Genomic DNA, 26,871 nt, shown 5'->3' on the forward strand with positions numbered 1-26,871 from the left:
TCTAGATACTACTTAGTCTACTCTATTACTCTCTATATATTATAATATTGCGTTGTTGAGATAAACGTTCATAAAGGTGCGCAAACTTGGTGGGGTGGCCAACTCGCTTGCCNGGCCAACTCGCTTATCCAGCACGTTATACATACATACATACTGTGTAAGCTCGGCCAGAAGTCCATGATCCTCGGCTTCTCCGACACTGCCGGCGTGTTGCGTCCGTGCGACTGTCTCGTCGTGGGGAAGTACAAGGTCGAATGTGGATGTACTACTTGCACCGGACGGATGGCTGGCTGCCCACCACGCTGACCAAATAATGGCATATAGGCTGATGGGCTTGATCCCGTGCAGTGCAACCACAGGCACTTATCGGTTACAGGAAAAATCACAGGACAGTCGGTCCAACGGCATCAGATGTCAAGTGTGGCTCCCTACGTCACGCTGTGGTTGCCGGGTAGGCTTAGCCTGTTTGGACTCAACCTCGGCCCAACCCCCAGGCGCTCTCTTCACAGCAACGACCCTAGTAAAGTCAGCCAGCGCGTGCTCTTTTCGCCTCGGATCTGCTGAAGCTAGGACTCGGTCTCATCCTGCCGTCATTTTATCTGTCGCCTATCCTCTACTTCTCTCTACTCTTTCTTTGTGATGTTCAGCAGAGCTGCCCGCGCGCGAGTACCCTTCTCGATACTTCGCAAACCAATATTCAACCAGCAAGCATTTGCCAAGCCCAGGGTATGTTAGCGAGCAGAAATTCACCTTTGGTGGGGGAGACGAGAGAAGGAGAGAGACTGTGTGTACTTATGTTGACATATGTGTAGATTATCGCAATGGCTCCAGCAAGGAAACAGTCGAGTCTGCCAGCTGGTAAGTAGTCCGTATATGTTTGTTTGTACGAATGCTGCTTTCACATGCTCTCCCCCGCGTAAATTGTTCCCAAACTGACGACTTCATCTGCGCAGGCTACAAGGAGGACCACTCCAAGGGCCCTATGCTGCGCTTCGAGGAATCTCTCCCCCGCCTTCCCGTCCCCACGCTAGAAGAGACCGCCAAGCGGTACCTCAAGTCCGTTCACCCGCTTCTTTCCCAGAGCGAATACGAAGCGACCACAAAGGCTGTCAATGAATTCGTAGCCCCCGGCGGGCCCGGTGAGAAGCTGCAAGAGCGCCTGGTAGCACGGCGCGAGGACCCAAAGCATAAGAACTGGATTTACGAGTGGTGGAATGAGGCCGCTTACATGGCCTACCGTGATCCAGTTGTCCCATATGTCAGCTACTTTTACTCACACCGCGACGACAAGTCGAGGAGAAACCCGACCAAGCGCGCTGCCGCCATGACCACCGCCGTGCTGGAATTCAAGAAGATGGTCGACGAGGGCACTCTGGAGCCCGAGTACATGAAGAAGCTTCCCATTGCCATGAGCTCCTACGAGCACATGTTCAACTGCTGCCGTGTGCCAAAGAAACCGGCGGACACAACCGTCAAGTTCCCATACCAGGAACACAAGCACATCATCGTCATTAGGAAAAATCAGTTCTGGAAGCTTGCACACGAGGTCAATGGCAAGCAGCTAAACACTGCTGAGCTCCAAAAACAGTTCGACTACATTTACTCAAAGGCCGAGAAGTCGCCCGCCGTTGGTGCCCTCACATCGCAGAACCGTGATGTGTGGTCAGACGTCTACCCTAAGCTCAAGGCCCATTCGCCCGTCAATGCCGCTACTTTGGAAGAAATTGAGTCTGCTTCGTTTGTCGTCTGCCTTGACGACGCTTCCCCAGTTACTCTCGAAGAGCGTGCACACCAGTACTGGCATGGCGACGGCGCCAACCGCTGGTACGACAAGCCCCTCCAATTCATCATCAACGAGAACGGCACCTCTGGCTTCATGGGCGAGCACTCAATGATGGACGGAACCCCCACCCACCGCCTCAACGACTACGCAAACCAGCAAATCTTCTCAAACGCTCTTCCCTTTGACGACCCCAACATCCGCTCCGACCTCCCCAGCCCCAAGCCTCTGCGCTTCGAGCTCAGCAGGGAGCTCCAGCAAGACATTGTAGACGCACAATCCCACTTCTCGCGTCAAATCGGCGCACACGAGTTGAGGGTGCAGGCCTACCAAGGCTACGGCAAGGGCCTCATCAAGAAGTTCAAGTGCAGCCCAGACGCCTACGTCCAAATGATCATCCAACTCGCATACCACAAGTTCTACGGCAAGAACCGTCCCACATACGAGTCGGCAGCAACCCGGCGCTTCCAGCAAGGCCGCACAGAGACGTGCCGCTCCGTCTCGGACGAGAGCGTCGCCTTCTGCAACGCCATGGCAGATCCAAACGCCACGCCCGAAGAGTGCCAGCAGAAGCTGCGTGCAGCCCTCGACGCCCACGTCAAGTACATTTCCGACGCCAGCGACGGACGCGGTGTCGACCGCCACCTGTTTGGCCTCAAGAAGTGCCTCAAGGAGGGCGAGGAGCTACCGGCTCTGTACAAGGACCCTGCCTTTACCTATAGCTCCACCTGGTACATTTCCAGCTCGCAGCTGTCGAGCGAGTACTTTAACGGATACGGATGGAGCCAGGTCATTGACGATGGATGGGGTCTTGCCTATATGATCAACGAGAACTCGATTCAGTTCAACGTTTGCTCAAAGGGACTTGGTTCGGTAAGTTGGTTTTTTTTCTTCTTCTTCTTCTTCTTCTTCTTCTTCTTCCCTTTCTCCTTCCCCTCAATGTTCCTTTCCCAATTCGCAAATACTCGTTTCTTGAGTTTTAGTAAGAAGATTTCACTAACATATGTTGCTTTTACAGGAGAAGATGAGCTTCTATCTCAACGAGGCGGCAGGCGACATGAGGGATATCATGATGCCCACACTCGAGAAGGCAAAGGCAAAGTTGTAGACAGGCAGCAGATTAGAGATGAGGCTTCTTGTTGGCATCAATATATGTAGACCACTTGTATAGACGGCAATTGCCTTTTTCTTCATCAAACCAAAAAACTGATCTTCGTCCTTGTTCGCTTCTTCTCTTTTTTTCCACTTCCCAAATTTCATCGCGTTGTGACATCTTCCACACAGACCCACCGGATCACCAAGGTCACCACAATGCACCACAGTCAAAACAATCAAGAGGAGATTTTTTCTTTTGGCATGTTTGGATACAGATCAAAATCTATACAATCCCAATCCGCTTAAATAGCTCGTCCAAAAGCTCATGTCATTACTAGTATACATTTATCGTCCGCGTCTCAAACACCCAATTTATGGGTTCTGCTTAACCCAGTCAACACCCTTCTTGATGTTCTTGGCGAGGTCAGTGACGCAAGCATCGAGGAGCTTCTGCTCGTAGTCGGTGATCTTGCCAACGGGGTGGATCTTCTCAACACCGTTGGGGCCGAGCTCGACGTTGGAGGCGAAGTAGTCGCAGCCCTGCTCCTTGAACAGAGGCGAGTCGACAAAGGTGGGCTCGATGACGTTCTTCTGGCCTTGGGCAGCCTTGAGGAGCGACTCGGCGAAACGGGCACCAGCCATGGCCATGGAGAGAGTGGCAGAGCCAGCACCGTCCTTGGCCTGGACGACCTCGTCACCACCGAACTGGACGCGCCTGACGTAATCGTCGAGCTTCTGGCCCTCGAGGTTGTAGCCGGACTGCGACAGGAGGGGAACGATGGTAGCACCAGAGTGGCCTCCAATGACGGTGATGTTCTCGGTGGCGGGGTCGGTGTTCTTCAGCTGCGAGATGAAGCGCGAGGCACGGACAACGTCGAGGGTGGTGACACCAAAGAGGCGCTTGGGGTTGTAGACGCCCTTGGCCTTGAAGACCTCGGCAGTGATGGGGACGGTGGAGTTGACCTGTAAAGAATGAGCATGATGTTTGAATAGCAAATTATCCGACTCTACATACGGGGTTGGAGATGATAAGGATGTTGGCATCGGGAGCGTGGTCAGCGGCGGCCTTGGCGAGGTCACGGACAATGGAGGCGTTGGTGTTGAACAAGTCTGTGTCGCTATTAGCTGTGCCACGGGCGTCTGTTGCTTCCAATGCTTACCATCACGGGTCATGCCGGGCTTGCGGGGAACACCAGCGGGGATGAGAACAATCTCAGCGCCCTTGAGGGCCTCGGCGAGGCCGGAGGGGGTGGCATCGTGTCCAGTGACCTTTTTTTTTACACGTCAGCTCATTGTTCGTACCAGGGGCCAGAATGCATCTGTCGTACCTCGCTCTTGGTGTTGATGTGGCCAATGTCGGCAGCGACACCTGTGCAGCATTATTTAGCAAGCGCCCAATGCTCAATGGATTGGCAAAGGAAGTAGAAGCGTACCGGGAGCAAGGCGGATATCGTAGAGGGCGAGCTTGCTAACCCTGGGGTTGAGCTTCAGCAGCAGCGACAATGGCTGGCCAATGCCACCAGCGGCACCGAGGACGGTGACCTTTGAGTTCTGTAGCAGGCTCAATTAGTATTGCAGTGGAAAGGAGTGCCAATTGCGCGCGTCGAGGGCATGGCGAGCGCCCCACTATGAAAAGCAGTGGCAGCCAAGCCCGGGAACAATCGTACCTGGCGGGCCGAGGCGGAGAAGCAGCGGCGCTGGGCCTGGAAGAAAGCTTGCCTAGCAGCGAACATGATGAATGTAATGGACGATGGTAGAGATTGGAGACTGGGTTGGACGGAGCGAGGGAAAGAAAGAGGATTGGCGGAGAGGTGGGAAGCTGCGGGAGGTTTTGCGAAACTTGGACGTCAGTGCTTCTTCGGTTGGTCGTCGGAGCTACGGCTGACATGCGCCTGCGCCTGCGCCTTCACCTGCACCCCTCCTCTCCCGCCTGCCTCGGACCATTGGCTTTTACCGGCATCCTGCACCCGGGTGAGATCAGACGATACCTCTTTATCAGATGGGTTTTAACATGTACTTGGTATTCTGCTGAGCCTCATTCCTACAACAATTGGCTAACGCAGCTGGACCTGCCACAACGCCCGTCGTCCCATTGCTTGATTGCGTCATGCGCACAGACGCTTTTGGCACATCTGCTGAGAGAAAAAAAAGGTACACAGTATACGCGAATCAAGTGCAGCCTGTGCTGTGATCCGTCCATATCCTACATAATCCGAGGAAATAGGATTGCCTCCAACATGTGTAATTCCAAGACAAGCTCCAGTGGGGCGTGTCCCGACAGTTTCGACAACTCTCCTCAGCAGGGACTAGAATGCCTCACCCAATGGACAGGGCCATTCAGGCTGTTTGACCTTCCTCGGGAACTTCAGGACAAGATATACTACCAATATATATATCGTCCAGGACGTATTTACTACGCTGCTCATACCGACAAGTACTTTTGGGAAAGCTATACCAAAAGCGATGGTTTCGCAAATTTGTTGACAGTGTCCAAACAAGTTTACCATGAGGCATTCAATGTCTTCTGTGAAGCCAATACCGTTGCGATATCTGTACATTATAATTCTCGCGAAGGCTACAGCAAGCCCCTCACTGGGCTCCTTCGTCTGTTTCCCGAACGAGCTGCAGCGAGTCTGACTGGAGTGAGCAAAACATATCGCGACGTTATTACGCGGCGAATGGGACAATGGGGCTATGCACCCAGCCACGAGGGTATTGCCCAGGGTGGTGATGGAACTGGCCATTATCACAAGCACAACTCCGCCGGGGAGACGTTTATAGAAATCTTGAGAGACGCGCACACTCTGAGGCAGTTCTTCCCGAAGCTGACTATTTTTGAGGCGGATTGGTATCCGGAGCCGCCGTTCCATGAGTATCCGGAACAGTTGGGTCAAGTGCGTAAGATTGCACGTTTGTGGAAGGAAGGTGTAGAAGAAGGGAAAATAAGAGACATATGGCTGGACACGATGAAAGGATGGTTGCACGGGAAAAACGTGGTACCACTGAGTTGTGTCACATTTTCTCTCAATGGTTTTGCTGCGGATGGCTTTGATAATGACTTGGACGTGTTGTTCAATGAAGCGTATATAGCACTGGTGAAGCAGTGGACGACTAGAGATGACATCGAGGATAGCGGGAGAGCGTGGCTGGAGGCGATGGACAAGGAGAAGACGACTAGGAAGAAGAAGGGTAGGAAGATACGGGAAGAGAGCGCATAGGTTGGTATGTGGGGCTGGCCAACGGCGAACTAGTAGTGCAGTTATTCCCGTTATACTAGAGGCAGTTGGGTATTTGGCCAATTGTGGTTCCCGTCACGTCCATGGCTCGATGGCTCTGCACCCCGCGGTGATAACCCAATCTCTTATCCTCAACATGACGCCGCAACCGATGCAGGGACTTGTCGATCCGGCCCTGGCCGTGATAACCCTGACCCTGACCCTTATCTAGACCTCGACACTTGTGGTAGAGCCATAACTCACGATTTGACGTGTCTGACATGACCAGATGGCTTGTCGCCTCAACGGGGTCTGTACATGGTACTATGGCGGGGTTCACGTGACCTGGACACCAAGAATGGTGATGCAACGTCGAAGCGGTGCACGAGCGAACGGCATGGGCCCAGACGGAAAAACATGCTCATGTGCATCACTCTTCGATCCGATTTCCATCTTGACAAGATGACAGGTGGCGCGCAGGTACGCTACTGTAGGTTGGGGGCTTCCGGTGAGAATAGTAGTGGGGCGATTAATAGCTAGGAGGGTACTATGGATGTACTCATGTATGGACATGTGTGTGTGTATGGATAGATGGACTTTATAGCGGTAACGATTACATGTGCCTTGTGCCCAAAAGATGCGAGTGCAGGGGTGGTAGTCTGCTTGGCATGGGTGTATGGTGCATGTGAGGCCAAAAGGACGAGGACAAGGACAGATGATCGAGTGGCATCGACACCCGTATTTGACTCCAGGAGTAGTACTTGTCATTCGAAACGTGGGCTTGCTCGAGAGTCCGAACAATGTCCTCGGTCGCCCGAGCAGAGTTCGAGTAAACGCCGTAAGTCTTCGCAGCGGCCGGTTTCCCGTCGGACAGGGCCAAAAGGGGAGGTCGGGAAAGATGGGTGGACTACGGGGCGATGCCGCCCAGCCGCGCCTGGAACGACATCACAGTGCAGCTGTAGGCCCTGTCCATGCCCTGTCCCCCCTTCTCCGCACCGCTGCACCCATTCACCCTGACGGATCCGCCCGGCACCCGACCAGGGCTGAAGCCGCAGTCCTCCAGCTCACTGCCAAAAAGGCCCACTTGCCAACCGTGCAACTTTTCCACCGCCAGCATAAAGCCGTGCTCGTGCTCCCCGACTCTCCCCAAAAGAAGGCCGCGAGTCAAATTTCCACCCTTGGCCCCTGCACGTCTAGAGGGCAGAGTACGCAATTTTCTCCTTGGATTCCGAAATCCTGACACACAATTCAATCCTTTTTCTTCTTCTTTACCGCTTGGTTTGATTCAACAGACCTCAGTACCTGCGCTAAGTATATATGCTCTTGGACATAGCTGGTCCCAAGTCTTCCCAAGCGACAAATTTTGCATAGCGACATATTCCTATTCCTGTCCTTGACCATTTATATACAACCCGCCCATACATACATACCAAAGCGATACTTTCTGAGCGACACTCTTGCCCACCAACTTCCCATCCATCATCCTTTGCCACCCCAGCGCAGCGACACCGACTCATTCCTTGCGACAAATAGAGTCCTCGACCCAAACACCCTGATACCCAGCAACACCTATCCGTCGCCATGTCGTGCTCACAGCCCTTTCGATTCCTGGACCTGCCTGGCGAAATCCGTAACAGCATCTACGACTTGCTGCTCTGCTCATGGGATGATGAAGTCGAATATGACCCAAGCATGATTTGCAGCAGCCTGAGCAGGCGCGTCGCAAGCAGCCCATCCACCGGCCTCCTTCGCGCCAACCGCCAAATCCATGCCGAAGCCTCCGACTACATGATCAGACGCAACCAGTTTGTGCGCGTCACCTGCCGAGGTCTGGATGTGCGCAACCTCTTCCTCAGCGAAGGGATTCCCGTCATCACGACAAAGGCACGCAGCATCAGCCTGTTTGCCGGTCACGTCATGCACGTGACGCTCTCCAAGCCTGCCTTTGTGCCCTCGGCCTTCCAATTTTCCGAATATGACATCATGCTGCTCCGGTCCGATTTGCCCCAGTTTTGCCAGCAGCTCGACATTGAGAGCGTCATGTCTGATGCCAACCCAACGACAAGCGAGCATGCGTCCATCCAGGCGTGCATCCGACTCAACTACGCCCAAACCCGTTTCCTTGCCCCCAATGCACAGGAGCGTCTCTTGCAGCCTATTGCATCGTCTTTGCGTGGCGTGCCCAACCTCAAGATTGTCGGTCCTGTCGATAGTGCCGTGGCCGAGGTAGTCAAGGGCGAGGTGGCAAGGCCCCGTTGGACCGAGCCTACGGCGACGATTGAAGAGATTGATACTGGCGTGGACGTGGGCAAGCGGCAGTGGCAGCAAAACAACTTTTACTCTGCCTCGCAGTCATGGGCATATGCGATGCGCACGCTGGAGCGCATGCGCCACAGCTCGTCATGGCAGGGTCTTCAAAAGACAGGTGGGGAAGGGTTTGTGAACAAGATTGCCGATCTTTACTTCACACTGAACCTGCTGCATGCACAGTTTCTGCAGGTGGACATGGCCAACGACGAGTCCCAGGGCATTGTGGTGCAGCGCAACGGGCGTGTTGCGATTCAGCATCTGCGCAAGTGCGAGACGACGAGTGCGCGGTTTGCGCAACACGCAGGCGCTACATGGAGACCGAGTAATGCACAGGCGGCCAAGATGTTGTTTCGCCAGGCAAGATGCCTGAGGCTGATGAGCGACACGGCTAGCAGCGTCAAGGCTGTTGCTCTAATTGAACAAGCTGCAGCGCTGGCCCCTACAGACATGGCCATCCGTGACGAAAAGGAGGCCGTGTTGAAGTGGGAGGCCGAGGTGGAACAAGGCCGCCGGCTGCTAGATGAACAAGCCCAAGCCGATGCCGGGCAGAACCAGAGACCGTCCATCTGGCAATCCATTCTGGGCGCCGTGGTAGAGCTGGCCTCTTGAAAAGCATCATGTTGAAAAGGAAGGATAAAAGTCGTGTTGTTTTGTAAGCGTTTGTAGCGTTGATACCCATGTGTTTAAGAAGATTGTTCAAATGAACAAGGCACGTCAAAGTAAAATGTACAGGCTTTTAATGTCAAGCTATCGTTGCATATTCAATTGTATTGTTCCCATGTAGTGGTTCGTGTACTATGCACAAGGAGGTATAACGGACTAGCCGCTATAGCGCACATGACTTGATATGCGAAGTAGTGTACTTGGTTGTGTGCAGTGTAACCAGCCAGCTTGACCAAGAACATGCACAGCCATGGATGTACGTACTTATGTGCATGCTGTCGTCTGGTCGGGGCGAGGGCTGCTCAGCTCTTTGCATCGTCGCATCTTGCCCTCTTTGTCCACATATATGCCGCCATGTCCCCATGTCCCCATGCCCCCATCTTCCCATGGCCGTAGCGATAACCTCCGAACAAGCCGGCTTGCGGCCTTGGCTGCTGCGAGGGCCCTGCCGTGGTCCTGTCGCCCGCCTGCTCGACGACTCGACGACTTGGACTTCGCGCTCCTTGGCAGCTTGCGACGCTCGTTGCTCAAAACATCCAAGCACTCCCGCCCACATTCCACGCCCTCAACCCTTTCTGCCAAATCCTCCATGGCCGCCTGCACTCTTGCCAGCGCCCTCGCCCGATAACACCCACCCCTCCCCAACGCCCCGGGCTCACCCTCCCATCGACGGTCGCTTCAGCCGCAGCAGATAGATATCCACCGCGAGCCCTCGCAAATTTAGCGAGCCAGGACTCCCGCCCCCCCCCCCCCCCGGGGAGCCAGAACACGCAACTCGTCCAGACCGCCCTTGTTCCCTCGACCCAGCGGGCCAGCTATCAGCCTCTGCTCTGCGCTGCTCTGTTCTGCGCTACACACGCTCGCCCCGGGCGCTTCTGTCCCCAGCCTGCCAAGCTCCCTCCAGAGTAGTAGATGCGACGGCGCTCGTCCGCCGACCCCAGCGCCGACCACGACGACGCCCACCCTCAACCTGCCCCCTCTTCAGATCATGACGATAGCCTCAACTGCCACTCCGCGGCATTGCTACTAAACGCCCCGGACTCGGCCCACCCTGCGACTGCCTACCTGCAGCCCAGCATGGCTCACCAGAAGCCTCCCCTCGCCATGCCTGCCCTGGCCAAGGACATGATGCCGCACAGTGCTGCCGACGGACACACCACCACATGCCGCCAGCGACTGCGCAACCCATGGGCCTTTTCGCCCTACACCCTCGTTACCACGCTCGCCGCCTTTGTGGCCATGTTCCTCATGGCCCAGTCCTTTTTGCTGCGCCAGCAAGACGTCAAGGGCTGCGGCATGTCGTACATGCGCCCGTCCTACACCAGGTTTAGCCAATTCGACACCGAGCACACGCGCTTTGCAACAAAGTACTCTCTGTACCTGTACCGTGAAGCCAGCTTGGACCAGGATTCCAGGGCATGTCGTTTCCTTTTCCAGTGCGAAATTCCACTGACAAGCCTCAGGTTCAAGGCGTGCCCGTCCTCTTCATCCCGGGCAATGCTGGCAGCTACAAGCAAGTCCGTTCCCTCGCCGCAGAGGCTGCCTACCACTACCACAATACCGTCCAACACGACCTAGATGCTGGCAAGGCGGGCAAGCGCCCACTGGATTTCTTCTCCGTCGACTTCAACGAGGACATTACTGCCTTCCATGGCCAAACCTTGCTCGACCAGGCCGAATACCTCAATGATGCCGTCACGTATATTCTATCTCTGTACCACACCCCGGATAAATTTCTGCGCGACCCCAACCTGCCGGACCCTACGTCGGTCATTATCGTCGGACACTCAATGGGTGGTGTCGTAGCCCGCACTATGCTCACCATGCCCAATTACCAGGCAAACTCGATCAATACCATCATTACGCTTGCCGCGCCCCATGCCCGGCCCCCAGTCTCGTTTGACGGGGATATTGTTCGCACCTACAAGGGTGTCAATGATTACTGGCGACGCGCGTACGCCCAGAAATGGGCCATTGACAATCCCCTCTGGCACGTCACGCTCATTTCCATCGCCGGAGGTAGTCTTGACACGATGATTTCGTCCGACTACACCAGCATTTCTTCATTGGTCCCTGAGACGCACGGATTTACAGTCTTTTCAACTTCCATGCCCAATGTCTGGACCGGAATCGATCATTTGGCTATCACTTGGTGTGATCAGCACAGAAAGGTCGTCGTGCGCGCCTTGTACGACGTCATCGATGTTTCACGCGCAACCCAAACCGTACCACGTGCTGAGCGTATGCGCGGTTTCAAAAAATGGTTTCTGACAGGGCTTGAGGATGCAGCCGAAAAGACCTTGCCACAAAAGGAAGCCAAGACGCTTCTCACGCTCGAAGCAAACAGCGCCATCATCTCAGAGGGCGAGCGCCTCGTCCTGCGTAGCCTCGGGAAATCCCAGCGTAGCCCCAATGCGCATCTGATGCCAATCCCTCCTCATGCCCAAGGCAAAAAGTTTACGCTGCTCACAAGCGAGCAGTTGGATGTCCCAGGCAGTCACGGTATGCTCGAGGTACTGTTTTGCAGTGTCTTCACTTCTCAACCTGGACATTCCACCACCCTTTTCTCCATGAACATGGATTTTTCGGGCGATAGTTCAGGCGCCACTCGCCTTGCCTGCAAGAATGCCGCATCGGATGTTATTGCTCTTCCTGCATCGACCCGTCACTCAGTGCACCCATTTGAAACAAATCAACGTCCATTTTCCTATCTTCAATACAACATGGAGCATTTGAGCGAACACCAGTTTGTGGCTGTGGTCGACAAAGCTCATGAACCTCATGCTGGATGGGTAGTAGCTGAATTCAGTTCTGCTTTTGATTCCCAAATCGACGTCGACACGGGCCTGCAGCGCCTGCTAACAACTGGCCTTTCATTTCGACTGCCATCCCACCGTTCGTTAGTGACAACCATCAAAGTTCCAGCCTTGAACTCTGCTCTTTTGGCGTACAATATCCATATTGGAAAACAAGCGTGCGACGCTGGAGAGCTCTTTGCTCCGTTACTTCGCCAGTACGTTACTGATGTGCATGAAAGTCGATTCTCGGTCAACGTCAGGGACACTGGCATCAGCCTGCATGGGATAGCGCCGTACATGCCCCCTGCACTGCATGCCAAGCAACCCCAGAACGGCCTGTCATTGCAGATCTGGTCCGACCCTACGTGCGACAGCAGTATTGAAATCAATCTTAGCGTTGATATTTTGGGCAGCCTGGGTAAGCTGTGGATGCGTTACCGCATCGTCTTCGCTGCTTTCCCGATCCTAATCGTAACCCTGGTTCTACGACAACAATTCCGCACCTATGACAACATTGGAGTCTTCATGAGCTTCACTCAAGGACTCAATGAGTGCTTGAAGAGTTCGCTTCCACTCGCTCTTTCCGCGCTCACATTCCTGTCGATCGCTCTGGCCACGGCCCAACATCAATCCAAGAAATGGATGCTCGGTAGCAACCCTAATACAATGGCTCTCTTCGATGATGCCAATAATGAACTGTTGCTCGGTTCGGACGATACTTTTTTCTGGTTTCTCGTTCCGCTGTTTGGCCTAATGTGTATTGGCATCTGCGTCGCCATCAACTACATTGCAATGATACTCGAGTTGATCTTTGCGTCGCTTTACTCGGTCTTCCTGCCAGCCAAATTGAGGAAAGACGAGGGTGGGAGATCACCATCGGCTTTTGCCGTAACATCGAACCGACGCCGCGTTATTACTACGTGTATCTTGTTGTCGCTCGTCTCGACAGTGATCCCCTATCACTTTGCCTACGTCGTACTCTGTCTCGTACAGCTTGCAACCACTGTTCGCGCCTTTCGATTAGCAAGGGATTCCGGTATCGACTCCAACTACAACTTTTACAACTATGCGCACTCGATATTCATCCTCATGCTCTGGATCTTGCCAATCAACCTTCCGGTCCTGGTAGTCTGGATACGGAATCTCGCTGTTCATTGGCTTACGCCTTTTTCGTCGCATCACAACATCCTGTCCATCATGCCGTTCATCTTACTGGTGGAGACACTAAGCACAGGACGAATGGTCCCCCGGGCTGGGTTTCGAGTCTCCTTCTTCACCAACATACTGCTCTTTTCGATTGGCGCCTACGCAGCGGTGTATGGTGTGACGTATGCGTATGTGCTGCACCATCTCGCCAATATACTCTGCGCATGGCTCGTCGCCATACATTTTGACCCATCGACCTGGCCGCCTAAGCGAGCAGTAAGTAGCGCCGTCGCCCTTGAAGATAAGAATTCAGACGGCAAGACGAAGAAACGACCATGAATAGCTAGTAGCGGATAGAAACGCAAAAGTTTTTTTTCTCAATTTTTTCTCATCTTTTTCTTCCAAACCAAGAACCTGCGCTAGCCGCATGTGTGCTTGTCCCTTTCTTTTGTTGCTTTCTCGATATTAAATACCCCCCATATATCATCATCATTTTTCTCTTTCTTTCTTTCTCTAATCGAAACTAAAAGCTTTTCTTCATCTTTCATTCAATTGCATAGGTTCTTGGGTTCATAAGCGAATTGGGCGTTTTCCCCCTCTCTTTTAGGGGTGACTGGAAATCATTGGGAGGGAAGGAAGGGAGCATATTTATGCATTTTATATATCTTGTCTGGTTGGATTGGGCCAGGGCTCGTCCAGGGCTGGTTACCACCTTCTTCTTCTTCTTTCTTGTTGTTTCTCGCATCTGGGCGGCGTGATGGAATGCATAATAGACAGACGCAAAAGGGTCTTTTGTTTTGTTTGGCTGTTTGTACTTGGAACCGGGTGAAGTCAGGGGATAGTGTGACATTGGTTGGTTTGTAGTTTGGTGGTGAAGAAATAGAAGCAGATGGGCCTGGTTTGAGATGATGATGACGACGTCGTGTGTGAGTGTGTATATATTGTGTAATGGGCGGTTGAAGGAAGAGGCGAAGAAGAATACAGAGGATATTTCCCCTCGTGCTCTCACTTGCTTGCTGATATGATATGCTGCACATCGATTCTACAAGCAAACAGATACAAAACGGTCAATACTAGTATATAATAATTTTTGTCAAATGCAAGTAATTTGGAAACGCCCCATTTTAACAACACTTTCCTTACTTCCTCCTCTTCCCACCCCCACCACCATCACTCTGCCTCGCTCTCTTCTTACCCTCCCTAGCCCAATACTCGTTCTTCTCCCTCTTCTCCCGCTCAGCCCTCTTCTCCGCATTCTCCTCGACCTTCTTCCTATACCCATCTTTGCGCTCATCCTGCTTCTTTCTCCTCCGCTCAACCTTGTCATTGCGAATCGCCACCACCTGACTGAGCAAGCGGCGGGCCTTCTTTTCCTCGCCACCCAGCACCACGGCGCGTTTTTGCATGTACGTGGCACTCTTCTGGGGTTTGGTGACTGCGGCTTGGGATTTGAAGGGGAGGTCTGCGGCGAGTTTGCGAGGCACACGCAACGGGTTGAAGACGCGGGTTTGGCGTTCCACGGGGCGGTAGGCACTGTTTTGTTCAGAGGGGGTGGACAGGCCGGCTTCGTGGCGGACCGCGCCCGTGAGACGCATGCCGGTCCATGAAGTGGATTCGCCAGGGTGGTCAGTGGGGGAGGCGGGGTGGAGGAGGTTGGTGACGGTGTTGTAGAAGCGGTGGGGTTTGATGGGGTACCAGGCGCGGAGGAAGACGATGTCGCTCATAAGGATTTTGTCCTCGAAGGTGGCACGGAAGTTGCCTTCTGGTTTGCTGAGGGCGCGCTTGATTTGACCTCGTACACCGGAGACGGTGCGGATGCTTGCGCCTTCGAACTTTGCGATTTCGAGGGCCGACTTGAACATGTCTTTGATGAAGGCCGTGTTTTTGAAGATCTTGTAGGGATGGCCGGTGAGCTTGAGCTTCTTGACGATTTCGGTGCTTTCGTCGACGTTGAGTACTACGCCGGTAGCTGCGATGCGGAATCCAGGTGTCTTGTTAGATAAGCTCTGGATGCAGACGAAACCCGTGTTTGGAGCAACAAGCGGCCCGTAAAAGGTACCGAAGCAGTGCATATGCTCTGGTGTATACTTGAGCATACGGTTTCGTGTTCGTGAATCCGAGATGCTGTAGATGGGCGTGGTCTGGAATCGGCGCCATCCCAGGGAGAAGATGAGGGGATCGTTTGTCTTGAGAATCTTCTTGTGCCATCGGTGTCGCTTGATGCGTATTTGCACATATCCAAAACGCTCCTCTGTAGGTGTGAGACCGCCAATTAGGACAGGAAAGCGGGGATTGAAGTATTGCGAGAACTCGCAAGGCACGTTTTCGAGCACGATACGCGCATATGTGCCTGCTCGGTGACCTTCAACGCGGACGCGTGAGTCCTCATCGAGCTGGTCGAACTCGGCGCGGTTGATGTCAAGCTGCTTTTGAATCATGGCCTTTTGAGCATCGTACCAGTCATCCTCGCCAAACTCTTCTTCTTCGCCACCTTCTTTTCGACCGTCTGACTTGTCGTTCATGAAGCCCTCTCGGTCCTCCTCCTCGAATCGAAGTTTCAGTTCTTCTTTCCGTCGTGCATTCTTCTCGCGCTCTGCTTCGATGGAGTTGGCTTCGGCTTCGGCTTCAGTCTTCTCAGTCTCGCCTCCGTGCTTCTCGCCAGTCTCCAAGTCTTCAAATTCTCCATCGCCCTCATCATCTTCATCAAAGCCTTCAAAGTCATCACCCTCCTCTCCATCATCGCCTCCCTTACCATTCATGTGACCAGTAGCAAAGCGACTCATCAAAGCCTCGACGTTTTCCTCGTCTTCCCATCTTTCCTCCAGCTCTTCATAGTTGAACTTGGGAATATATCGGTCTTCGGCGTTGGCAGCATCGTCCGTTTTTCGCTTATTGAAGAAGCCATCCTCCTCGTCTTCATCCTCGTCTTCAATATCCTCCTCTTTCTCATCACCTCTCCACTTTTGAATAACTTGCTGTGGCGCGAGATCCATGTTGTACATCATTTTTGCAAGGTCAGTGACACGGTAGGGCCGCCTCTGCCCATGTATTCTGGCGGCATTCTCCCGTAGATTGGCTTTCCAGCGTGCACCATCTTCAGCATCCTCATCGTCTGACTCTTCTGAACCAAAGTCGCCGTCTTCAAGCCCATCAAGATCGTTCTCGTCTCCAGATATTGAACCAAGATCCGAGTCACTGTCCGCAAATGCCACGTCTTCGTTTGTATCGCCATTGACTTCTTTCTCCTTGCGTCCAAGCTTGAGATCATTACGAGGCGGCCGGGTTTCGAGGAATCCAGTGTCATCCTCGTCGTCATCTGCGTCGCTGTGATCTTGCTGCAACTCTTCGTCGTCACTGTCGATGTCCTCAAGATCTGCATCATCAACATCGTCCGCATCCGCTGCTCTAGCTGTCCGTTGTGACTTTCGACCAGTATCTGCAACGTCGTCGTCATTGTCGAGATTCTTGTTGTCGACTACGTCGCCATCCCTGAAGAGCCTAAAGTTCCCATTATCTTCACCTAACAGTTTTTTTCCACCCTGGAGACCAATCATCATCTGCTCCCCAAGTCCCTTTTCAGAGTAGTCTGCCTCGGGGTCGAATGTCGCAGTCTTGACATCAATGTAAACGGCATCCTTGTCGACAAGCACACCGCCAACGTCAGACATTGGCGCATACAAAATCTTTTGCTTCTCGCCCAGTCTTGCGCGCTTCTTCTTGCCCGAAACCTTTTCAGCCTGTTTTTCTGCAAACGGTGTGGGACAAGGGTCTGGTAGCGCCTCGGTCGAGCTCACGGTAAGATCGCCCACACCTGGTATGTGTACTCTTGAGCGTCCAGCTGGGAAGTTTGTTCCGCGCAGGTAACCGTACAGCGCCACGGTGCGATCGCATTTTGGGTTTTGCTCAATATCAGTCGGGGGCGTGATATCCAGGAACCTATCTGCAAGACAGTAGGGATGCGAGTTTCTCCAAATCAACGGTCGAGGATTCTTCATCACGCTCAAAAACCTCGACAGGTTCATGATTTCGCGATCGGGGTATCGCCCATTGACGACACCACTAAGGTAGAAGAGTTTGGCGCCCTGGTACAGCTCGCTCCAAAACCTGTGCTTGAGCCGCTTTTTTTGTAGCTTAAGTGTCTCTTGCTTTCGGAATAGATCCAAATGGGTCAAGATACCAAAAACGTTTCCGGGCATACCGCTGGCGCTCAACACATTGAGAAACTCCATTGTCTCCATCTCAAAACCGTAGTTGCCATCAATCATCAGTAGACATATGTCGACGACCTTTGCGATGTCGATCATGCTGGCGAGGGAGTCGGCGGGACATTCTATGAAGGTGAGGCGTCGGCGCTTCGATGTGACGACTGTGAGGGGGCCTTTGGGCGTAGACAGTGTTTGTTTGGTATATCGTCTGATCAAACTCTTTATCAGAGTTGTTTTTCCAACGCCTGGAGGACCAACGACGGCGACGACGATTGGGGGTGCCTCTTCCGGGAGACGGTCAACAAGCGGTACATGGAGGCGCTTTTCTTTGACCTGCGACTATTAGTTTGAATTGCACAGGATGTGTGTGTGAGCATGCATACTTCTGAAGATCGTGCAGCCTGCTTCTTCAGTCTGCCCGGCGCAGCAAATGCAAATGCCTTGGGATTTCTATCTCCCGTATGCGGCTTCTTTTCTTTCTTGGGCCGATGAGGCCGATTACTCTGCTGGTCCGCCATGGCAATCGTAGTACTAGGTGCGTGCAGTGAAAAAGAGTGGCGATGTGGGCAAGAGGCGCATTGGTTGCGCGCAGCCTTTGGAAGTTTGAGAGCGGCAAGCAACTTTCGCGATCCCAACTTTTTCGGCGCCAAGACAGACGCTAAGCGGCGGCTGCAGGGGTGCGCTTATCGATAAGGCGCGAGGTGGGATGTGTGGATGCATGGAGGGGCCCGGCCAGCGCACGTCATCACCCCAGCGCCTGCGTCCAAGGCTGTAGGACTGGCTTGCTGCGTATAAAGCCGCTGATACGCCTCTGCTCTGTCTATCTTGTCTCCTCTCACCACTACTCAACACTGCAAACACATATACATATACACCTCACTTACTCTTCTTCACCAGCAAACAAAACACGTTCAAAATGGCCCAGTTCAACGCAAGTAACCCCCACCACATGTTGTTGGGGGAAAGGATGACATGCTAACACTCGCTTGTAAAGATCACCCTCAAGAAGGACGCTCCCAAGGAGGAGCTTGAGGCCGCAAAGAAGAAGGTCACCGACCAGGGCGGCAAGATCATCAACGAGTTTACTCTCATCAAGGGTTTCACGTACGTCCATACTGGTCCCTCGGTGTTATACGAGCGAGACAAATAAGCTGACTATCCGGACAGCGCCGAGATCCCAGACGACGTCGTGTCGACTCTCGAGTCCAACGAGCATGTTACTGTAGAAAAGGACGCCGAGGTCCGTACGCAATAGAGCGTGTCGTACACGGGGCGCCGCTGATAACCATGGCAAAGATACAAATGTAATGCGAACAACCAAGCGATACCTCATGGCATGCTGCATGACCGTCATGACTGCACAGAGTACATAGTAATAATGACCGCCATCTACGACAAGTCAGTAGTCTGTCAAGCACGTTATGCGCATGTGTACTTTATCGCTGCCTCTTCTCAGCCTCCGCCTTTGCCTCTTGCACACTGTCTACGCGGCCCACGCCCCTCAGGCTGAGATATACGTCTGTGCCCCACCCCCACAGACTCTGCACTGCAATACCCCCTCCAAAGTATTCTGCATAGGCTCTGCCCAGTGGCAGCCCATATCCCAGTCCTGCCAGACTGTTTGCCCCATCCCCGCCAGCCCCCGAGAAGGCATTCAGAGCATCCATGCCATTTGCCGAAGATACTGAACCTCCCGACAGCGTAGACGAAGCTTGCGCGTCGTTGAACGTGGTGAAGCTGTAGTCCCAGATATGTTGGAGGTTTTCAGGCGAGATACCCCCGCCGCGGTCGCGGATGCGTATCGTCACACCCGGCGTGCTGTGTTTGAGAGGAAGGATATCGGCAGCCGTCGGAGGCGGGGATGGCGACGGGTTGTCGCTCAAGCGATGCGATGCCTTGTCTACATTTCCTTGGCTGTCATTGTCAATCTTATGATCACGTATGCTTTCCCCCTCTCCACTATCCTTAACTCTGTCCTCTGGCAGCAGTTCGGGTAGTGGGGCAATGGTGACTTCGATGGGCTCACGCTCCATGCCGCTCTCGACAGTCGCACGGAAGGCATTCTTGAGTAGTTCAGTGATGATGTACTCGAGGTGGACAGGCACGTGGGCAAATTCATATCCGGGCTCGCCATTGACAACCACTGTTGGCCGCACACCGTACTTGAGCTCACAAATCTCACCCACCACATTAGCGCAATGATGGACAATGCGTGCGGGTTTCAGCTTGGTATCGATGACGCCAATGAATCCTGGATTGTCTTCGACATCGTGCATTACTTCGCAGTGGGGCTGGCTGGAGAAGTGCAGTGACAAATGCTGCTCTGCAATCAGTCGCGTGCCTATCCTGGCCCGCAGATGCTCGTCGAGAAAGCGCGTGACATTGCTTGGGCTGATGTACTTTCTCGCCTCCAAAAAGCCTCTTGCCAGTATGCTGATGGTGTTTGCGTGTGTTTGCACCAGATCGGCCATGACCTCTGTAAATTTGATTTCCTCGTCTAACGTCTTGATTTCCTGCTCGGCCCATGGCAGCAATGTCGACAGGCTGTGCATGTAGTTGGAGTGGATCTTGGACACATGGGGGTTCGACACGACGATGAACGGGAGGTTGCGCAGCGACTGAATGCGATGGGCCAGGCGGGCGGGCAGGATGGAGAGGGTGAAGTTGGCTGACTGGAGGAGTTGCTGGGTTGTGAGCGGTGGTCGTCCATGTCTGTTGCGTGCGCCATGTCAGCTTCTTGGGCCAGCCTTTGTTGCGCAGTCCCACCCGAATCAGTATCTTACTTTACAAGATCAGCCAGAGTTATTGGGTAGAGAGGCAGGCTCGCCAGATGCGAAATGTCCCTGTCGGTGACGGTCCTGGTGTGCAGCTTCTGGTGTCGACTCCCGCGTGCCGACAGCGCGTTACTCGCCCTCCTTGCCGTGCGTGGGCAGCAGAGCCGTATGACTTGGGACTGAATAATAAGGGGCCGTTGAACCTGCGCCATGGCTACAAAACGGCAACATTCGCACGCAGGGTGCCGTCGCAAACGAGGCAACCCAATGGACTTGTGGGCGACGCTCAGCCAAGCTCATGCGGGACGAGTGGGCCATGCGGGCGGGACATGCGGGTCCATGCAGGGTTCCGTCACCTCGTTCAACATCCCATGTCGTTTATCTTTATCAAGTTACATTGCCGTATGATACGTGGTAGTGTATGTACGTACGAATGTATACATATGTACCATCTAGAAATATACTTTCATTTTATACATATACATTCGACTGAAAGCACAGTCGCTATCTAAACTCCTTGGGTATATCTGCTGTCTATCCTCCCTTCCCTTACGTACACCCATTCTCAAGCCCCAAATCCCATAAAACTGTCCCTCACAGGGACATTTCCATCAATCGGCCGACTATACCGACTGCTCACCGAATTGGCCGCCCTCGCCTTTGAATAGAGCCGCTCAGACTCTGGCATGGGAGGCGGCCACAAGTCCTTGGTCGACACATTGGACATCTTCGGTCCCGTCGCCATGATTCGTGGACTCGGCGAGAGCTGCGGGTCAAATATGCCAGACGAAGGCCGTCGCTCACCGTATGCAGCTAGGCTGTTGTAATAATCACCATTGGTAATGGCTTGTTGTTGTTGCATATACCCTCCCGTCTTGGGGTTATAAATGCCACGCTCTTGATAGTTATCCCGTTCTTCGGGAGAGAGAAAGTGCCCAACGGCGTCCCTGTCCTTATCTTGTACTCCTCCTTGCTCGCCAATGCTGCCTTCTTTGCGGAAATTGAACGGCTCCCCAATGCCACTGTCTTCGGAGCCCTTGAGATCTTCCGTTATTCCCGAGAAATTCGACCGCCTTCTTACGGCCTGGTTGAAAGCCGCAGGAGCATCCTTTTTGTCAAATCCAAATGTCGCCATCGTGTCGTGTCTCCCTGGGTTGAAAATAGAAGACTCAGTTCTGGGTGAGTTTCCCGCGCTAACGTTCTTGGCAATATGTTGTTCTACCCATCCTCTGATACCTACCAATGCCGTAGCGCTCACTTGTACCACGAGCAGGATGCTAACGATCCCCGCAGAAGAGTCGGAAGAGAAGAATGCATCTACAATGCATAGCGAGATGGTACGAAGTGTCGTGAACCCCTGGAGAAAAGCAAACTGGCCCAGGATCAAAATGAGCTCTATGCTGAAACCGCTCAAGAAATAAATACGCTGTGGTGATTTGAGAAGTTCGATAGGGCCTTTGAGCCCTACAAACGCCGAGGGTGAGGGATGTGGCATCGTACTACGTAGGCGGGCGACTCCAAGACCGAAGGTAGGCAAGATGATGATAAGACAGACCAAGCCGAGTATCTGATTGAATAATTGAGTCAATGGCTTGTTGTGGGATCTGTAATGAGGGGCACTTACACCGTGCGTGTCCCTGAAATGGCCGGAATTGCCCATACCGACAATGCCTAAGATGATGCCAATAGTACCAAAAACAGCAAACATGGTCAGAAAACCCATACGCCATTTCCGGTTCTTCATCTCGCCAACTGGGTAGCCTATGAGAACCGAGAAGCGCCATACTACACCCAAGATGAGATACAGTGGTAGAAAAAGGAGAAAGCTGAGGCTTGTAAAAATTACTAGAGTCAAATATCAGCCGCTATCCTTCTCCGTGGCACCGTCTTTTGAAGGCTTACCGTGCAGCCAAGTGAGTGTAATAAATAAACTCGTTGATTGTCCATTGATCCTAAGGCTTTTCTCTTGCGCGTTGATTTCAAAGTTGTTGCCTCCGGATGTGACCACGACTGGTCCTTGAGGCAAAAGTCGCAAGACCATGGGATCAAGTGGAACTCCTACTTGGCCCATGGCTGTTTCAATCATGTCAACCTCTGATTTTGACGTGGACATGAAACCCATAGCTGCCGAGATGATGCCGCCAACGCCCTGGCAAGTTAGAGAATCAACGATTTTCTGCGCACCTCTCTGCGCCGTATCTGAATCGATCGCCAAGGGTATTTGAGCACCATCGGGTGATTGAGCTTGGCGAGTGGAGAGGAGATTGATTTTGTCTGGATCCTGTTAGTGAGCGGTGCAATATCTCTGAGCGTACAGACCCACCTACGCTGGCCCCCTCATCCTCATCGACAATGCTACGTTTTTCACCCATAGGAGCATTTTCTGATGCCTGTGACCCTCCTGTAAGATTTCGTGCAACATCCGCAATGAGTATAGTTGCTTTGCCGGATAAACCCCGCGCGAAGCCAACAGCAGCACCGTTGATGGAGTCGTCGAATTGTGTCGGACCCAACGCTGGCACCTTCCCAAATGCATCGACCGGAAAATCACCGGTAATGAGATTTTTGAGCCCTCCACATGAGGACATGGCAGTCATGACGCCCTCGATTGCGCCCCTACCTAAGCCTTCCGCTGCCTTGGCCGCATTGAAGCCCTTAAATGCCTGTGGTGGACTGTCTGTAATCAATTTCTTAGCCTTTTGTATGGCGGAACTGTTCTCAAGAAAGTTTGAGAAGAAATTCCGTGTGAACGATTCAGCCGCCAAAGCCGTTTGCACCTCTTCGCTGCTGATATCTCCGGTAATGGTCGAAGTGCTGTTGGTAGTCTTGATGTCCAACCCGACGGCGATTCCCGTGCCAATACCGGCTCCAGCTCCCGCCGCTATAGATCCAAGCATTTTCGGAACATCGATTGAACTAAACAAAGCTGCTCTCATGGCAGCATTGACTTCTGAAAAGTCGCTTTCTTCAAAAAACGACTGACTGAGACCCTTGGCGAATAGTCTCACAGCCTTGGGGAACTTTGGAGAATCCAATGAATCGTCTTGAAATTGCCGTTTGTGTTGTTTTCTGTTGTCACCATTGTTTCCATTGTTCTTATTTTTGTTGTTGTTGTTGTTGTTGTTGTTGTTGTTGTTATTCTTATGCAGGCCGAATCCGTTTCTCATGCCTTTTCCTAAACCAATCCCAGCTGCGGCTGCAAATCGGGGAAGACGCTGTATCAGTTCCGAAGCAGTGGAGCTGTTGGTCCAGCTGGTTATCGAGGCTTTGAGATCTCTTTTGCCAACTAGTGGCATTGCAACTCCCAAGCCAAGGTTACCTGCTATCCCTACGATGCTTGAATCTTGTGATGGTTGAAACCGCTCTTTTGTCAGACCCAAGCCTACTGCTGTTGCGTTGCCGACTCCAGATGCAAGAGCATATGCTGCCAGACCGACTGGAACGTTTCCTTTGTCGACTGCAGGCAATAGTTGCCTCGATAGCCCATTTCCCAACTGCTGAGCCGCGAGGTTTATTCCAGTCGCGGACAAGTTGTACGCAGTCACGATACTGTTGGCTATGGCACTAGCTTCCTCCGCGTCAGTCAAGTTGAGCCCAGTGGCTGTTCCCATACTGTGACGAGTTAGTTTGGCCTGTTTATATGCTAGCATACTTACCCAAGACCAATGCCCAAGAAGAGAGCAGGTGTACCAAGTGAATCAGTGAGTGAGTCTCCCAGACAGCCAAGGATATTTGTTAGTCCACATGACGAATTCCCTCCCAAACCTAAACCACCCAATAAGTCATCCAAGGATGCGCCAAAATTTGCCAAAGGATCTTGCCGTTTACGTCTGTGTTGTTGCTTCTTGCGAATACGGCCAACCCCATTTGTCAGGTTCGTGCCCAAGCTCCTCAGTTCTTCCCATCCAAACCTTCCTCCCAAGTCCGCGGAAGAATGTGCGACTATCGCCGTGAGTGATAGTAGTGCGTCATGAAATTGTGGATCTTGATTCAGTGAATCGAGGGTTCTCGTGGAAAAGATAGCCGCGAGGCTGTGTGGGTAATCGCCGGTAGTGTCTGGACTCTGCCCGCTGATCCAGAAGCCAGCCGAAGAGTATGATAGGAAGAAAATCGCCGAAAATGCTAGTAGGCACCAGGCAAACTTGCCAGCAATAGAAGAAAACATTATTAAAACAGTCTAACGGGGTATCTCAACAACATCTGCAAAAAGGGAAGAAAGCTTGACGATGTTGCTGCAGGTAAGTTGCCACATCACTTATGGCATCAAGGAAGACGTGCAGTGTTGCCAATTGGTAGCCTGGCCCTAGTATATGCCGGCACCAGTGAACATGGTGATGCTGTCAAGGATAGTAATGCCGAAACATTCTAGGCATGAAACTAGAAACGCCCCGGCTCCATGTCCAGCGCGTAGCGTGGTGAGGACATCTATGGTCCACCTACAACGCTGGGTATATGTGGAATTTGCTTTGTCAATCAAAATCCGCCGGAAAGAGCTCCATGACCTGACCAATTTTGGTTAGGAAACCATGCATTCTGCTAATCTACCTGGGGATGGGAGTCGGCACAAGTCTACCGAGAAAACAGAACAGATCACATCGCCGAGCCTGCGCATTGCGATGAAGCGTTTCTGTCGATGGCCCTGACACTCGGACGTGCAACTTTTAACTGGCTTCCGGGGTTGCCCTAGTGGATGTGAAGATCCCGTGGTGGAGCCGTCCGCTAATGCGACGATCTTGAAACGTACGCTACCCAGTCAATGACATGCACAACCCTTGCATGACTGATTCTATTGCAACACGTGCTCCAGTCAGTAAAGCTCCGTACCTGTGGACGAATCCAGAAAGAAATATCAGCAAAAGCCCTAATCAGGCTAGTGATCTTTGCATATATCCAGCGCTAACAAAACGTTGATCCTTTTGGTTGCGATGACTCGTACTGATGTGCCTACCCCGTCGCGCCATTTTGTTCCAGATACACAGATATGCTGCTTTGTCTGAGCTAGCCTTGGGAGCGAAGACGTTTCAGCACGCCGGCGGGTTAGACCGAGGCAGATTTGCGGGGATCCTGATTTACGAAGCGTCAATGAGACACTGGAGCTGTGTTGTACAGTTGGCAGATTTCAAATTGGAAGATAGCACGAGACGTCAGGGAAGGATTGCAACGTCGCAAAGACATTTTTCATTGGCTGCTGGAGAAGTATGGATCTTACCTTATGACAGGTTGAGCTGAAGCGGAATGACATGCGGATGGCAGTAAGCGCAATCGTCAAGACGATTCTGGAAAATGCGTTGTGAATATCAGTTCCTGATCAATGTGTTGTGAATATCAATTCTTGATATTTGCATTATGTATTTCGAGTCAAAACTCGTTTCTCCCCAAGTTGGTCCAAGGCCAGAAACGCCCGCCGTTGCGCGAAGCCTCAAAGGTCTATTTATCCTGTATGTTGGACATCTTTTGCCCCCATGTTGGCTGTCGACTTGCATATCCCTTGTTCGATGGCAGCCTGCTAAGTTTGGCGCTGGGATCTGTTCATCGTGATAAGTAGATAACTGAGGAAGCCGCCACGATAATGACAAATTGCAACCGATTCGAAAACTACTCCTCTGCTTGGCTGTATGCTAACGGTTGGTTCAAGCTGACACTATAAGCTGATAGCTCTCGTCTTACAGCAACGAACAACTCGCTGGCAAAACGGTAGAAAGGCCTGCTGTACAAACTGACTTCCCTTGCAATGCGCAGAGAGGGGAAGATATTGGCTTGTATAGGGTAGTTTTTTCCGCCGACCAAAAGAAGGTATTCTCAATGCCGCTCATGTCTGAGATGCAATTCATGTTTGAAGCCTGCCTTATCAACACGTTATGAAAAGCAAATAAGAGCCGGCTCCTTGGATGACAGAGAACACAACTTGCATGTGTTGCTCGGGTCAGAATTTCTCTCCTGCATGCTTTGTTGCTATTGTCAAGCCAGTTGACGTGTTGCTGGACGTGCTACTCGCGCTAGTGCTCTTTCGTCTCTTGCGTTCGTGGGCGGTGTCTGGGCTGTGGCTGAAGCGTGTGTTGTTTGGTATGGGCTGCTGGGGGAAGTAGCCATACTCATCGTCATGCACAAAACGTACGGGTGTCCTCGATCTGCTTTGCACCGGACTCATCCGCAAGATCTCCGATCCGATGCTCAATCGCTGACCTGGGCTGGCAGTGCCCGTATAGCTTAACCTGCGCCGTCTGGTTGGTGTCTCGGCAGGTAGTTCGAGTCTTGAGTTAATGCCCATCCACAATGCCTCTTCATCGTCATCACCTGCGACTCTCCAGCCACCTACGCCTTCAAAATCTCGCGTCAACTCGCTGGTACCGATCAGAGCGGTAAGCGAGTTGTTCTTTCGCTGAAGAAAGTTTGTAGACTGAGCAGAATAGGCACCAGGGCCCTGGATGGATGCTGTGCCGGTGATACTGGTACGGCGGGAGCGCTGGTGCACGCTCTTTGGTGAATGTCGGGCTGACGCGGGTACGGGGCGAGAACGACGGAGAGGGTTGTGTTTTGATGGAGGCAACGGAGAGAGCCACGCGCCTACAATGGCAACGGCCAAGCGGAAGTAGATGGCCAATGCGCGCAACGACAGAAGCGTGATGGCGATGGACGTGGTAACGAGGGCGAAGAAGGCGAGCGGGATGGATATGGAGAGCAAGACAAAGGGCGCGACGGCATAGACGGGACTCCACATGCTGAGCTCAAAGCTCAGCGAGCCCAAGCGTAGCAACATGTTGTTGGTGGTGATGATGATGATGCGCGTCTTGGAGGAACTGTAGACCAGAAGACGGGGTGGAGTGTGTTCGCATGTGAAAGTTGCGGGGAAATGCCAAGCCGGGACGCATCCGATTGCTCCACCAG

At 52.7% G+C, this 26,871-nt stretch overlaps 13 protein-coding genes across 13 annotated transcripts; 6 read left to right on the forward strand and 7 right to left on the reverse strand.

The window, feature by feature from the left end:
• Positions 1–821: 821 nt before the first annotated feature.
• Positions 822–2,888, forward strand: COCCADRAFT_8154 (uncharacterized protein; the record flags this gene model as incomplete). The annotated part of the gene is made up of 3 exons (XM_007717831.1): positions 822–858; positions 954–2,653; positions 2,799–2,888. The coding sequence occupies 3 exons, from the start codon at positions 822–824 to the stop codon at positions 2,886–2,888; spliced, it is 1,827 nt and encodes a 608-aa protein (XP_007716021.1).
• Positions 2,889–3,247: 359 nt separating this feature from the next.
• COCCADRAFT_105954 (uncharacterized protein) lies at positions 3,248–4,608 on the reverse strand (the record flags this gene model as incomplete). The annotated part of the gene is made up of 6 exons (XM_007717838.1): positions 3,248–3,838; positions 3,891–3,985; positions 4,036–4,144; positions 4,204–4,244; positions 4,309–4,426; positions 4,543–4,608. 6 exons carry the CDS (start codon positions 4,606–4,608, stop codon positions 3,248–3,250), a joined length of 1,020 nt encoding a protein of 339 aa, XP_007716028.1.
• Positions 4,609–5,112: 504 nt separating this feature from the next.
• COCCADRAFT_105959 (uncharacterized protein) lies at positions 5,113–6,093 on the forward strand (the record flags this gene model as incomplete). Its single annotated transcript, XM_007717839.1, has 1 exon — positions 5,113–6,093. One exon carries the CDS (start codon positions 5,113–5,115, stop codon positions 6,091–6,093), a length of 981 nt encoding a protein of 326 aa, XP_007716029.1.
• A 459-nt stretch (positions 6,094–6,552) lies between these two features.
• Positions 6,553–7,330, forward strand: COCCADRAFT_39988 (uncharacterized protein; the record flags this gene model as incomplete). The annotated part of the gene is made up of 3 exons (XM_007717840.1): positions 6,553–6,570; positions 6,682–6,762; positions 6,815–7,330. 3 exons carry the CDS (start codon positions 6,553–6,555, stop codon positions 7,328–7,330), a joined length of 615 nt encoding a protein of 204 aa, XP_007716030.1.
• A 341-nt stretch (positions 7,331–7,671) lies between these two features.
• COCCADRAFT_39989 (uncharacterized protein) lies at positions 7,672–9,009 on the forward strand (the record flags this gene model as incomplete). The annotated part of the gene is made up of 1 exon (XM_007717841.1): positions 7,672–9,009. One exon carries the CDS (start codon positions 7,672–7,674, stop codon positions 9,007–9,009), a length of 1,338 nt encoding a protein of 445 aa, XP_007716031.1.
• Positions 9,010–9,161: 152 nt separating this feature from the next.
• COCCADRAFT_29295 (uncharacterized protein) lies at positions 9,162–9,619 on the reverse strand (the record flags this gene model as incomplete). The annotated part of the gene is made up of 2 exons (XM_007717836.1): positions 9,162–9,241; positions 9,328–9,619. 2 exons carry the CDS (start codon positions 9,617–9,619, stop codon positions 9,162–9,164), a joined length of 372 nt encoding a protein of 123 aa, XP_007716026.1.
• A 356-nt stretch (positions 9,620–9,975) lies between these two features.
• COCCADRAFT_39990 (uncharacterized protein) lies at positions 9,976–13,346 on the forward strand (the record flags this gene model as incomplete). The annotated part of the gene is made up of 2 exons (XM_007717842.1): positions 9,976–10,479; positions 10,527–13,346. The coding sequence occupies 2 exons, from the start codon at positions 9,976–9,978 to the stop codon at positions 13,344–13,346; spliced, it is 3,324 nt and encodes a 1,107-aa protein (XP_007716032.1).
• Positions 13,347–13,551: 205 nt separating this feature from the next.
• Positions 13,552–13,857, reverse strand: COCCADRAFT_105961 (uncharacterized protein; the record flags this gene model as incomplete). Its single annotated transcript, XM_007717843.1, has 1 exon — positions 13,552–13,857. The coding sequence occupies one exon, from the start codon at positions 13,855–13,857 to the stop codon at positions 13,552–13,554; it is 306 nt and encodes a 101-aa protein (XP_007716033.1).
• Positions 13,858–14,146: 289 nt separating this feature from the next.
• On the reverse strand, positions 14,147–17,730 carry COCCADRAFT_105940 (uncharacterized protein; the record flags this gene model as incomplete). Its single annotated transcript, XM_007717844.1, has 2 exons — positions 14,147–17,545; positions 17,596–17,730. The coding sequence occupies 2 exons, from the start codon at positions 17,728–17,730 to the stop codon at positions 14,147–14,149; spliced, it is 3,534 nt and encodes a 1,177-aa protein (XP_007716034.1).
• Positions 17,731–18,128: 398 nt separating this feature from the next.
• Positions 18,129–18,467, forward strand: COCCADRAFT_39992 (uncharacterized protein; the record flags this gene model as incomplete). Its single annotated transcript, XM_007717845.1, has 3 exons — positions 18,129–18,143; positions 18,207–18,316; positions 18,380–18,467. 3 exons carry the CDS (start codon positions 18,129–18,131, stop codon positions 18,465–18,467), a joined length of 213 nt encoding a protein of 70 aa, XP_007716035.1.
• A 181-nt stretch (positions 18,468–18,648) lies between these two features.
• COCCADRAFT_8161 (uncharacterized protein) lies at positions 18,649–20,198 on the reverse strand (the record flags this gene model as incomplete). The annotated part of the gene is made up of 2 exons (XM_007717832.1): positions 18,649–19,924; positions 19,996–20,198. The coding sequence occupies 2 exons, from the start codon at positions 20,196–20,198 to the stop codon at positions 18,649–18,651; spliced, it is 1,479 nt and encodes a 492-aa protein (XP_007716022.1).
• A 353-nt stretch (positions 20,199–20,551) lies between these two features.
• COCCADRAFT_8162 (uncharacterized protein) lies at positions 20,552–24,151 on the reverse strand (the record flags this gene model as incomplete). Its single annotated transcript, XM_007717833.1, has 5 exons — positions 20,552–21,553; positions 21,611–21,831; positions 21,889–22,260; positions 22,310–23,598; positions 23,643–24,151. The coding sequence occupies 5 exons, from the start codon at positions 24,149–24,151 to the stop codon at positions 20,552–20,554; spliced, it is 3,393 nt and encodes a 1,130-aa protein (XP_007716023.1).
• Positions 24,152–25,909: 1,758 nt separating this feature from the next.
• Positions 25,910–26,743, reverse strand: COCCADRAFT_8163 (uncharacterized protein; the record flags this gene model as incomplete). The annotated part of the gene is made up of 1 exon (XM_007717834.1): positions 25,910–26,743. The coding sequence occupies one exon, from the start codon at positions 26,741–26,743 to the stop codon at positions 25,910–25,912; it is 834 nt and encodes a 277-aa protein (XP_007716024.1).
• Positions 26,744–26,871: the final 128 nt, after the last annotated feature.

The sequence above is a fragment of the Bipolaris zeicola genome (genome assembly GCF_000523435.1).
Source record: "Bipolaris zeicola 26-R-13 unplaced genomic scaffold scaffold_198, whole genome shotgun sequence".
Lineage (NCBI taxonomy): Eukaryota > Fungi > Ascomycota > Dothideomycetes > Pleosporales > Pleosporaceae > Bipolaris > Bipolaris zeicola.